The following is a 13,331-nucleotide window of genomic DNA, read 5'->3' as shown; positions in this document are numbered from 1 at the left end:
CTTAACCTACATTGTTGGTTGTCATATCACTTTTGATGAGGATAAAGATGTAATTGTACCCAATTGTGTGATAACCCAAAAACATTCTGAATGTTCTAATATGTTGTTTGTTTGGTATCATATCTGTTCTCTTGGAGGAACCACAGCTAGCTGCCCTCTGACAGCACAGCTAGCTGCCCTCTGACAGCACCTTTCACAACAGTTTCCCTTCAATCCCCTCCGACTGCCGCCATGAATTAGTCTCGGATTGATCCAACACTGCGATGTGGCCCCAGGAAAACACACGGTAGATAAACCTACGAATTGTGAACTGATCATTTAGGATTTAATAGGTTTCTTCCCGCTGGTTGTTGAGTTGATGGTAGAGTTAACATGTCCAGAAGACATCCTGTGAGTCTAGCAGCATTTTTCCTCGCTGAATGGATACGAGACCTGAGAACTCAGAGGCACACACGGACATGACAGTAAATAAAGATATTTATTCATTTTGGAAAGAATCGCTGTTCATGCATTTGTTTTTTTGTTTTTACAGCACATGTAAACAATATCACCTAGAAATATGTTAAATGTGCACGTCATCTTATCCTTTTATTGTCAAAATATGGGAATGTACAGTATAATATAGCCCAACAAAGGCTATGGACATGATTAGCTGTTCATCTTTGAGTGATTATCTTCTTGCTGGATCTCAGCATTAAGCAGCCAGTAGGAGAGGAGTTAAGACACTAAAGATTCTTATTGCTTTATGGCCAACAGGCTCGTCGGCCCTGCAGTAAAGAAGAGGAGGTAAATAAAACATGAGAGAAAGGGTTGGGTAGCAGTCTCGGATCCAGAGAGCGCTTTACAAGGCCAACACAATAACCCACCCTCCCAGAAAACACAAGAAACAAACTAGCCCTCTATCACACACACACACACACAACCAAAGACAAGTGAAGGGATGAGACGGGATCGCTCCTTAGAGATGAGCCCCGATGTTTGCAGGGGGCTTCTATGGAGTACTTATGCAGAGTTAATTTCCTGGGTAAGACATTTGTGAGATCTGTATAATACATATATGCATATGTATATATATTTAACTAAAATAAGACATTATTCAGCCTTCGGTACAGAATCCACAAGGAACAAATTTATGTTTGCAGGGGAGTAAACCCTGAGTTAATAAAAAAAAGAACAATATACAGCTTGTATCCTCCATGAGATCCTAGCTCCAGGTGTTAGTAATGATTTGTCTGAGCAATGTCATGCAGCATTACCAGCACCAACAGCCCTCCTGGTGTCCAGGCCTGAACCCTAACCTCCTGGTTTCCAGTGCCTAACCTTCCGCTGGTCTGGACGGACCCATAACCATGACAGCGCTTCTGTGATTAATGCTCTTACACGCACGCACATACAGACACACGCACATACAGACACGCACATACACACACGCACATACAGACACGCAGAACACAACTGGATGTAGACCACACCTCACCTGCTCTGCCTGGTCTACATCTGGTCTACATCTGGTCTACATCTGACAGCTGCCTGTCTGCTCTAACAGTCCTTCAGCCGTAGAAACAGACAGAACGGTATTCTGTATGAAGAGACAGTTGAGGGCATTTGGCATTAAAAAACTGCAGCCGCCCAGAAGATGAAAGATCCTTACAAACAACTTGTGTTTGTTTCAAGTAGATCACTATTGCTGGCTGTATACATATAGTCTATATCATGCACCGTTAGAGAGACTTGACCTGCTCCGTCTGAGAGGAAACCGACTGACACAGCAAGCATCAGTAACCAAAACAGGGCTTTCTATAATATGTGACTAGGCAGGTCAGTAGACTTTTAATAAAATACATGATGCTGCCATCTAAAGCATCTAATACATGTAAGCTCCCAAAATCAACAATAACTGTTGAGTCATTGTGAACAGGCACATTAGTGTTACCCTGAATAGGAATGTTAAAAAACAAACCCCACCACCATCTCTCCCCAGTGACTGTGAGGACATCCCTGCTGCAGCAGAGAGGGCAGCATCACACCAGTTCATCTCACAGGCTAATATGGATCTTTGTCATCATGAAAATCATGATTTCGGCCAAGATTTCTTTTTCTACCTGCACGTCATAAAAAATAAGAAAAGATTCCTCCTGTTTGTTTATACTGAGTCAGTAGTATAGCAAGCCCCCCCCCCCCCCCCCCCCCCCCCCCCCTGCAGCCCCCCCCCCCTGCAGCCCCCCCAGGGGAGGGACAGGAGGGGGGGCTGACAGACCAGCACAGTAGTATTTAAGGCCTTGATCAGTTGTGTTGGCAAAACAAAAATAAAAAGATACATAATAGTATACATCTGGATCCTAATTCCACCCTCTTCCATAGCTAGAAAAACCTTAATATGTGCAACAAATAATAATCTTTACAAATGTGGAATAGATCTGTAATAACTCATGTGGAATAGATCTGTGAGGAGTAGTTGTCCTCCTCCTCGCCCTGCTCCTCCTCCTGCTCCAAGCAGGGGCCTGGCTGCTAGCCGGGGCACAGGTGGTGGTCTTCACGTGGACTGAACCATCCTCTTTAATTTCTCTACCTCCATCTGACAAACACACACACACACCTTCATCTCAGATGTAGTCAGAGCATGTATGACATCATGTGATCCTTATCACACACCATGACGTCTACATCATGTGCACATTTAGGTGACTGACCATGGAAAACTCATTTCTATGCTTTCTGAAGTAGATCAGAGGGAGGGAGACAAGGGGATTGAGAGAGTGAGTGTGAGAGAGAGAGAGAGAGAGTGAGAGAGAGTGAGAGAGAGAGAGAGAGAGAGAGAGAGAGAGAGAGAGAAAGAGAGAGAAAGAGAAAGAGAGAGAAAGAAGAAACAGAGACCAAGAGTTGGAGAAAGAGAGAGACGAGAACATTAAGACTTCTACCTGGAGATTATACTGACAATAGTCTTTATGAGACTGACAAATGTGTGTGTGTGACCCAGTGTGTCAGCAGTGACACAGTGTAGACGTATTTACCTGGAGAGCCACACGCTTCAACTTCTCCTCATCCAGCTCTCCCCTCAACTCCGCGATCTCTCTCCTACAGTCGCGCGCACACACACACACACACACACACACACACACACACACAATCAGACTACTAGTAACAGACTCCTGACCAGCTGGACCTACCAGTCTTCAGATCCCACAGCTGTAGAGGAACAGAGTTCACGTTCGAACCTGTTACTTCTTTATCTTCAAAGAACAGAACTAAATGAAAGAGTAACCTAGAAGAGGAGGAGGAGATGGGGCTATACGTACATTTGCTGGGTCTTCAGCAGCTCCACAGAGAGGAGCAGGTCCTTGATCTGAGCCCGCAGATCCTCCAGCAGGGGCCCCTGCTCCGCTGGCTCTGCCCTGGGGCCAGGTGCTGGCTCTGCCCTGGGGCCTGGGCTGGGGCTGGGGCCAGGTGCTGGCTCTGCCCTGCGGCCGGGGGCCGGGCCAGGTGTGGTGACGGGGGCCGAGGGTGCACTGGGTTTGGATTCCAACACCGCCCCGGTGCTAGAGGGGCTGTGCTTCAGGACGGAGGACAGGGAGAGAGCAGGCATGGACGTGGAAACCATAGGCTGCAGGGGGGAGGAGAGGGGGGAGGAGAGGGGAGCTTTAGAGCAGTGGATCTCAACCCTGGCCCTCTAGTACCCCCTGTCCTACATGTTTTAGACGTTTCCTGAGCCAACACACCTGATTCAAATGAATGGGTTGTTACTTAGCTCAGGTTAGGAATGTGTTGTCCTTCACAACCGAGAACAGCAGTGTTTAGATTTAGAGATGCTGAACGCAGGAACACTCCAGTGTATCTTAAGAGGTTCTTAACCAGCAGAGAACACAGAGCAATACACTGAGCAATACACAGAGAAAAGGCTGTCAGAAAGCTCTTTACAAGAGTACATCATTTATTCTTTCAAAAATGATGGTTGTAATGTGCTCTCCGCACCAAACACAACAGGAGGACAATAACCAGGGTTTCCCACAGCACTTTGCAGCTAGGGCGGCCGCCTAAGCAACACGCCTGCCGCCTACGTCGTAAAAAAAAAAAAAATGTATATGAGCGATTCTCCGCTGTGTTACTCTGTCCTGTTTTCTCCCTTTCATTCCAGACTGTGACCAATCTCCCTAACCCTAACCGCATACAAAAATTAAATAAAATAAAAACGTGCCATTAATTGGAAAATAATCAGTTTTTACAATCTTTAAATACGTGACATGCCTCTGAATCATGTGATGCGTCTGAACAGCGGCATCTGGTGGTGGTTGAATGTCATCGTGCTATCTATCATCGTTCGCCAAACATTCTACAACATCCTTTATCCGGGGGAAAATAAAAATAAAAACGTTTTGGGGGGAAAGACATTCATCTGGCTTTGGATAGCCGACAATCAACCTAAGATAATTATTCTAAATGATCTAAAATCTATAAATACTTGAATAACCTGTCAACTGTTCGCTCAAAGTATCTGAAATTATTATGATAGGCGTAATGTTCTTATCAAGGCTAGTTGTGTTTACACGTGGTTGTCTTATAGATATACGTCTGACGATTGCACGTGATTTTCTCTCGCATTGTACACACCCAAATGGACTGAAAAGTAGGGATGGGCATAATTAATCGACGATCGATCATTAAGAATTTCGTCGATTATATTATTTGTTCATCGATAAAAACTAATGTGTGTTCTGTTGCATAGTGCGAGTCTTGAAGGAATGCAATGGATTTCGCTATGTGGCAGCAATTAAACATTTTACCAAACGAAGCCAATGTTTGGGAAAAAAACGCCACAGGCCTACTCAGTTACCGGCGAGTTTCCATGTATTTCAAAAGTAAACATGAAGAGGTCACGGCGAAGTGTAGCGTGAGACCATTTTGACTTAAAATTACTTCGTTCACTGCCAACACTGCAAAGCTGAGTATAAATACAACTCCTCCAGGACTCAAATCATGTACCACTTGAAGAACGTACATCCGACCCTGGTTAGTGGCGGTGCATCCTGCTCTCGGTGTTAGCACGGAGGAGCTGCAATGCACAACGAGCAGAGAAAATTACCCAACGGATCTGCAAGGTACCCTTAAGTATTGTTGAGGGCGAAGGTTTTTATGAAGCTTTGTTAATTAGCCGGAAAAAAACGAGGGTCAGTTCCGTTTGAGCACCGGCTTTTAGGAGTTACAGAAATAGTTGTTCTTCTTGTAATAGCTACAGATCTCAATGCGGAAACACCCTAGCTGTGTCTACTACCGCGCACTTGTGCACTTTGAGCACTGACTTTCAGTGCTTAGGGCGCTTCACTCACAAAACCAGAATAATTCAGTGCACTGAGAGTACCCGGATGGCGCACTGCAAACGGTCCAAAAAAACAGTGTACAACGATGAACACTACTCGCCCTAAACGGGCGCCATCTCGGCTACGTAGCGGAAAAGGAGGAGCCCTTTCGGCAGCTTTTTCCACTTGAGTGGAGAAGAGCGTTCATTTTGGCAGGTTTTGCGGGTGTGGCGAGCAGATTTGCGTCCGTCACTTCCACCAAGACGTAAGTGAACGTAAGTGTTCCATTTGAGACAGTACTTATCAGCGACGGAGTGCACTGAATATGTAAGTGCACTGTTTTGCAGGGCACTGTATTGCAGTGTACTTCATAAAGTGCGCGGTAGTAGACACAGCCCCTGTGTTTTTTCTATTTTCACTGCATATTAATATAGCCCACAAATAGTGAATTTTAATATAAACATTTTAATGATTAATCGAAAATCTATCGTTAATTCTCCCGACGATCGATTAAGACAATTGCCCATCCCTAATGAAAAGGACAACCTAAATTTGCGGGCTTCTTCATATGACGAAGCAGGCCTACCTCACCACCCCCCACCTCCGGTCTGACGGCAAACCCCACCCTACCACCTGAACTAACAAACCCCACCCTACCACCTTAACTAACAAACCCCACCCTACCACCTTAACTAACAAACCCCACCCTACCACCCTAACTAACAAACCCCACCCTACCACCTGAACTAACAAACCCCACCCTACCACCTGAACTAACAAACCCCACCCTACCACCTGAACTAACAAACCCCACCCTACCACCTTAAGTAACAAACCCCACCCTACCACCTTAAGTAACAAACCCCACCCTACCACCTGAACTAACAAACCCCACCCTACCCTACCACCTGAACTAACAAACCCCACCCTACCACCTTAACTAACAAACCCCACCCTACCACCCTAACTAACAAACCCCACCCTACCACCTGAACTAACAAACCCCACCCTATCACCTTAACTAACAAACCCCACCCTACCACCTTAACTAACAAACCCCACCCTACCACCCTAACTAACAAACCCCACCCTACCACCTGAACTAACAAACCCCACCCTACCACCTGAACTAACAAACCCCACCCTACCACCTTAACTAACAAACCCCACCCTACCACCTTAAGTAACAAACCCCACTCTACCACCTGAACTAACAAACCCCACCCTACCACCTGAACTAACAAACCCCACCCTACCACCTGAACTAACAAACCCCACCCTACCACCTTAAGTAACAAACCCCACCCTACCACCTTAAGTAACAAACCCCACCCTACCACCTTAAGTAACAAACCCCACCCTACCACCTTAAGTAACAAACCCCACCCTATCACCTTAACTAACACATTTTCTGAGGGGGTATGTGCCCCCCATACCCTGTCCATGTGAGTAAACATGGCACTTACTCCTGTACCGTGTCAGTACCCCCCCCCCCATCTCTCCTCAGAGCCAATTAGAGCGGCAGACTGCAGCTATCTTGTAGGTGGCAATGATGTGGCTGTGTTTGCAGGGTCAAGAGCAGGGGCTACTGGTCAGGGACACAGTTAGTGGCATGGGCATCCACTCTCTCTTCTCTCTCTCCTTTCATCTCTCTCCCCCTCCCTGCCCATTGTGTACACAGAATCGATTTCTCCAGTCACCAGAGAGCTGCAGAAACTCAATAACCACAATTTAGGATTTATCTGTTTTCCGAAGAGAGAAAGGAGGTGTGAGGTGAGGTGAGGAAAGGTGAGGTGAGGAGAGGTGAGGTGAGGTGAGGAGAGGTGAGGAGAGGTGAGGTGAGGTGAGGAGAGGTGAGGTGAGGTGAGGAGAGGTGAGGTGAGGAGAGGTGAGGTGAGGAGAGGTGAGGTGAGGTGAGGTGAGGTGAGGTGAGGTGAGGTGAGGAGTGTTTCGTCATTGTGCTCCCTGGCGGCACACACACACATTTCCAAACAGGACTAACAGAGTTTAACTAACAGCACATGGAGAGCAGGTGAGAGGATGCAACAAACCCTCAGAGTGGTAGAGACACCTATAGCTAACCCTATATAGAGGAAGAGACACCTATAGCTAACCCTATATAGAGGAAGAGACACCTATAGCTAACCCTATATAGAGGAAGAGACACCTATAGCTAACCCTATATAGAGGAAGAGACACCTATAGCTAACCCTATATAGAGGAAGAGACACCTATAGCTAACCCTATATAGAGGAAGAGACACCTATAGCTAACCCTATATAGAGGAAGAGACACCTATAGCTAACCCTATATAGAGGAAGAGACACCTATAGCTAACCCTATATAGAGGAAGAGACACCTATAGCTAACCCTATATAGAGGAAGAGACACCTATAGCTAACCCTATATAGAGGAAGAGACACCTATAGCTAACCCTATATAGAGGAAGAGACACCTATAGCTAACCCTATATAGAGGAAGAGACACCTATAGCTAACCCTATATAGAGGAAGAGACACCTATAGCTAACCCTATATAGAGGAAGAGACACCTATAGCTAACCCTATATAGAGGAAGAGACACCTATAGCTAACCCTATATAGAGAAAGAGACACCTATAGCTAACCCTATATAGAGAAAGAGACACCTATAAGCTAACCCTATATAAAGGAAGAGACACCTATAGCTAACCCTATATAGAGGAGGAGACACCTATAGCTAACCCTACCACCTCTCCTGCTGGTGCCTATCTGGCCCTATATGAAGTCTGCAGCCTGATTCTCTGGCCAAGAATATCAGCTAGCTTTCTGGATCTGACGATATTGAACAAGTGCTCTTCCCATCGGTAATACCGACCCTCCTCCTAGGCCTGTAATTGGCCAAAGCCTAAGCTGTTTCCATCACCAAGTAATCCCATTGGCTCTCAATGGACCCTTTCCACTAATGATTGTTTCCTTTTGTTTAGCTGGTTCATTAGCAAAAACACAGGCCACCTGGAGGGATGTGGAGGGAATGTGGAGGCGATGTGGAGGGGATGTGGAGGCGAGATGTGGAGGGGATGTGGAGGTGAGATGTGGAGGTGAGATGTGGAGGTGAGATGTGGAGGTGGGATGTGGAGGTGAGATGTGGAGGTGAGATGTGGAGGGGATGTGGAGGTGAGATGTGGAGGGGATGTGGAGGTGAGATGTGGAGGGGAGATGTGGAGGGGATGTGGAGGTGAGATGTGGAGGGGAGATGTGGAGGGGATGTGGAGGTGAGATGTGGAGGTGAGATGTGGAGGGGATGTGGAGGTGAGATGTGGAGGGGATGTGGAGGGGATGTGGGACTCCTGATAAGGTCACGTACATTTAGTCATTCAGTCATTTATTTACGTACAGTTCAGGGTGCCAGGTTACAGGTTATATCACAGTCTATCAGACGCTTTTATCCAAAGAGACGTCCAGAAAGTGCCTATAGAAAGAACTGGTGTAATGGTGTTTTTTGTAATGGTGTTGTTGTGGTGACATTACCTTCCTGCTGTCTGGCAGCGTGGGCTTGGCAGAGTCATCCTCCTCCACCAGGAAGGACTTCTCCGCTGAAACATCCTTGTTTGGCTGTAGGAGAGAGGCTGTTAAGCTGGGGGCTAGGGCTGGGGCTGGGGCTAGGGGCTAGAGTAAGGGCTATGTGTGTGTGTGTCCACTCACTGAGTGTGCCCCTAAGTGTGCGGGAAGTCTCCTGCCAGGCATCTTGGGTCTGCTGGCCGTGGGGTGAGACAGCTTCTCTGAGCCTGGAGACAGGTCCCCAAACCCTAGCAGGTCTGGAGGGGTGGTGAGACAGGGCATGTTGACAGAAAAGTTCAAAAAATAAAACAAAGTCAATCTGAGGGAGACAGACAGAGTAAGTGTGTAAGAGAGTCTACAGAGTAAGAGTGTTGGTGCACTGGGAGAACAGAGATAGCCTATCACCGTGCAGGAGGGAGGGAGAGCAGAAAGGGTTTTCATGTTTTGGACACTCACTGTTCTAGCAGCCTCTTGTCACTTTTAGAGGTGTCGTCCAGAAGCACCCCACACGTCCCCCGGGTCTGGGCAACAGCACTCAGATCCCCCCTCTCTTTCCCTCCCCCTCATGTCTCTCCATCCTCTCCCTCTTCCTCCTCTCCCTCTCTCTTTCCCTCACCCTCTAACGTTAGCTTGCTAGCTCTCCCACATGACAAAATAAGGTCACATCCAATCCACATTCTGTGTGTTTAACTAGAAGAACCAGCAACCAGTCAGGTAGACACACACATACACACACACAACGGGCACTGCAGCACTAGTGAAATCAAACTGAAAACCCCTGTAATCCCTCTCTCCTTTCTCTGCCTGCCCACCACCCCTTCAGACAGGAGAGGGATTAAGCTCTCTGTCCCATGGGGGAACGCACACGCCTGAACAATCAAGCCTTCAGCACGCTTAGTTCCCACGTGCAAGTTCGCATCTGTGAAGGGCCTCGTATGCAACCGGCGCATTAGCGCCAGTAATCACGTCCTGCAATGTGAAACTCACCATAAACATGTATTATTTCAACTGAGAGGAGCCCAGCCAGCCGGCTAGGATAAAAGGATAATACAAAGATTGTGCCATCATCCCATCAACGGCACATAAGTCATAACATCAACATGCATTCGTTCCTTCTGCTCAGCCATTCAAGTGAACTATTATTCTCTGAGGTTGATGTGTTAAGAGTGAATATTCTAGGAGATGTATGTGGTGAGCTCAGAACAGCGTTTAGATGGGCATTTAGATTGTCTTCTTTTGAGGCTTTTACAAACCCTAACTCACTACATACAGCACAGTGTGTGTTTGAGTGTGTGCATTTGTATGTGTGCGTGTGCACGTTTATATGTGTGTGTGTGTGTTTGAGTGTGTGTGTTTGTATGTGTGTGTACAGGGCCTGCCAAGCGCCAATGGCGTGTAGATGTTTGGGCAGGCGACTAAATTGTGAAGTACAGCGACTACCGCGCCCGTCATGGTTATAAAAAGCTTGCAACGCCAACACGAACAGTTGTGTGCGCATCTAGGTGGCAGAAAACCGGGAAGATAGCCTTTATAACAGCTAGAGAATGACACAGATAATACAAATAGTTAGATTTAAAAAGACAAAAAAGGTTGAGGATGACAGAATTTAAGAGAGAAAGCAATTCCCCATTAATCTGTCACATCAGAATTTTGATTTGGGTCACAAAAGTCTTGAAATTTGAGAAAGTGCATCGCCGGGTAGACCGCATAGTCTTACTGGCAGCCATGTCTCTTTCTTGGTCGCGTCATGTCACAAAGTTCATAATTTTAAAGTTCAGTCAATTCTAACAAAAGTTTTACACCAAAAAAGTCAAGCATGGGTATTTCAAGAAAATATGGGAATTCTGTTTTTAGCCAGCTGGTCCGATGCGAAGACCAAACCTCATGGACAAGGACAACCCATCTCACATTGAGCAAGAGGAGTAGTAGGCCCCTGGAAACTGGCTGGTAAACTTTGAGCCCTGTGTGTGTATATAGGGGGTCAGATGGGTGAGCGGTTAGGGAATTGGGCTATTAATCAGAAGGTTTCCGGTTCGATTCCAAGCTGTGCAAAATGACGTTGTGTCCTTGAGCAAGGCACTTCACCCTACTTGCCTCGGGGGGGGATTTCCCTGTACTTACTGTAAGTCGCTCTGGATAAGAGTGTCTGCTAAATGTAAATCTAATGTATGAGTGGTGTATGCTTCTACATAGTACCGATGTCCAGTGTGTGTGTTGTGTGTGTGTGGTGTGGTGTGTGTGTGTGAGAAAGAGTGCTTCTACAATCATGGCCATAAGTTTTGGCAATGAAAAATATGTTTAGCAAAGTTTGATGGTTCAGCATATGAGGAAAATGTTTTCACATGTTTCTATAGAATACACACATTTCATATTTTTTTAAGATTTTTGGGGGCAAACATTTTCAATATATGCAAATTGTCCCATATTTTACAGCAGTTAATCTGATCTTAAAATCCAATCAGAAGGATAGAGTGATTTCACCTGGCTAAAAATAGTTCACACTTTCCCCTGTTCTGATAATATGACTTATCACAAAATGTATGTTGCTCCCAATACTTTTGGCCACAGCTGTAACCCTGCTGTACACATACCCATGTCCAAAGCCTTCTCTCCCCAGTCTGCAGACAGGCTGTTTGGGTTGCTAGGTAACGTGGGCTCAAAGTCAGACTTTGGTCTCTGTGAAGGCACCTCTCCATTGTGTCTGTAACAGGGAGGAGCAGGAGGACAGGGAACAGTACATCTAGTTACCTTTTCATCCATGGCAAGGTAAGAGGGCTGAACAATAATAATCTTGACTAGCAGACATGTAACAGCAGGGTGGGGGCTGGAGGAAGGAGGACAGAGAGCTGGAGGGAGGTGGATAGAGGGCTGAAGGGTGGTGGATAGAGGGCTGGAAGGTGGTGGAGAGAGGGCTGGAGGGTGGTGGAGAGAGGGCTGGAGGGTGGTGGAGAGAGGACTGGAGGGAGGTGGATAGTGGGTTGGAGGGAGGTGGAGAGAGGGCTGGAGGGAGAAGGAGAGAGGGCTGGAGGGAGGTGAAGAGAGGGCTGGAGGGTGGTGGAGAGAGGGCTGGAGGGGGCTGGAGGGAGGTGGAGAGAGAGCTGGAGGGAGGTGGAGAGAGGGCTGGAGGGTGGTGGTGAGAGGGCTGGAGGGAGGTGGAGAGAGGGCTAGAGGGAGGTGGAGAAAGGGCTGGAGGGAGGTGGAAAGAGAGCTGGACGGAAGTGAAGAGAGGGCTGGAGGGTGGTGGAGAGAGGGCTGGAGGGGGCTGGAGGGAGGTGGACAGAGGGCTGGAGGGAGGTGGAGAGAGGGCTGGAGGGAGGTGGAGAGAGGGCTGGAGGGTGGTGGAGAGAGAGCTGGAGGGAAGTGAAGAGAGGGCTGGAGGGTGGTGGAGAGAGGGCTGGAGGGAGGTGGAGAGAGAGCTGGGGGGAGGCAAGCTGGGCAGGTGAGGGAGGACTAACCCTTACCCTAAAGAGATGGATGGAATTATGGATAGAAAAAAAGATAAATGAGCAAAGCTTTAAAAGGTGGATACGTGAATGGGATTAGAAATTGATAGCTGAGTGGAATTGGAGTTTAACAGGGTAATGGATTAAGGATTGACAGGGTAATGTATTAGGGATTGACAGGGTAATGTATTAGGGATTGGCAGGTAAGTGGGGTTAGAGAGGGAGGACTGACTTGGCCCCAGGTGAGGGTGCGAGGGGCTTGTCGGGGCGCTTGGGGGGCAGGCTGCCTGGCCGGCCCTTGCCCGGGGGGGCCAGGGGCTTTTTAGGGGGCACCATGGGGGCGGAGGGTTTGGCCTTTGGGTCGGGCACCGTCTTGTCACCTAGAGGGAGAGAACAGCAGAGGCTGGTGTTAACAACCATCATCATCCTCATCTTCATCATCCTCGTCATTTTCACCTGGAGAGAGCTGGGGTGAGAAATACAGCTCTGAGGTTTCATTGACAAACTTTGAGCTACATAAGACCTAGAGTAACAATATTGTAGGTACATAAGAACTGCTCTGTGCTTAACATTAAGGTTACATTACCTACTGTGTAACTACATAGCAACAATTTACATGAAGGTTACATTACCTACTGTGTAACTACATAGCATTAAGGCTACATTAGTTAATGTCAACGTACAGTGTTGCCAAATATGCAAACACTCCAAACACACACTCTCCAGGGACTACACAGTAGTAAACATGAAAAACTAAGAAACTAAGAAATAAACTGACAAACATCCATGTCCGCATCCTGGCTCTGCTACTGGAAGAGTTTACAGAAGGACAAGGCTGATTCCAGCTGCCCTCATCTTCCATGCTGTTTAACTAAAAACACTCTCTGAGGACTGGGGTCCCTAGAGCGCTGCTCTCAGACAGAGGACTGTGGGAGGGGGGGAGACAGAGAGGAGAGAGAGGGGAAACAGAGACGAGAGAGAGTGAAGGGTGTGTGAGTGAAGGGTGTGTGAGTTTGTGTGTGTGTGTGTGTGTGCGCGTGCAAAGCTGAGTGCACCAC

At 47.3% G+C, this 13,331-nt stretch overlaps 1 protein-coding gene across 1 annotated transcript in view; it reads right to left on the bottom strand.

The window, feature by feature from the left end:
* Nucleotides 1-459: 459 nt before the first annotated feature.
* The window catches only part of LOC124468384 (CD2-associated protein), a 51,417-nt gene continuing 38,545 nt past the window's right edge, over nt 460-13,331 (bottom strand). Inside the window, 7 exon segments of the mRNA XM_047021055.1 lie at nt 460-2,575; nt 3,012-3,075; nt 3,297-3,601; nt 8,801-8,884; nt 8,975-9,087; nt 11,422-11,531; nt 12,506-12,653. Coding sequence (XP_046877011.1) covers nt 2,534-2,575; nt 3,012-3,075; nt 3,297-3,601; nt 8,801-8,884; nt 8,975-9,087; nt 11,422-11,531; nt 12,506-12,653 — 866 coding nt within the window. The 3' untranslated portion in view covers nt 460-2,533.

The sequence above is a fragment of the Hypomesus transpacificus genome, chromosome 6 (genome assembly GCF_021917145.1).
Source record: "Hypomesus transpacificus isolate Combined female chromosome 6, fHypTra1, whole genome shotgun sequence".
Taxonomy (NCBI): Eukaryota; Metazoa; Chordata; class Actinopteri; order Osmeriformes; family Osmeridae; genus Hypomesus; species Hypomesus transpacificus.
The sequence above is the reverse complement of the archived record's forward strand: the minus strand, read 5'-3'. Positions and strand labels throughout refer to the sequence as shown.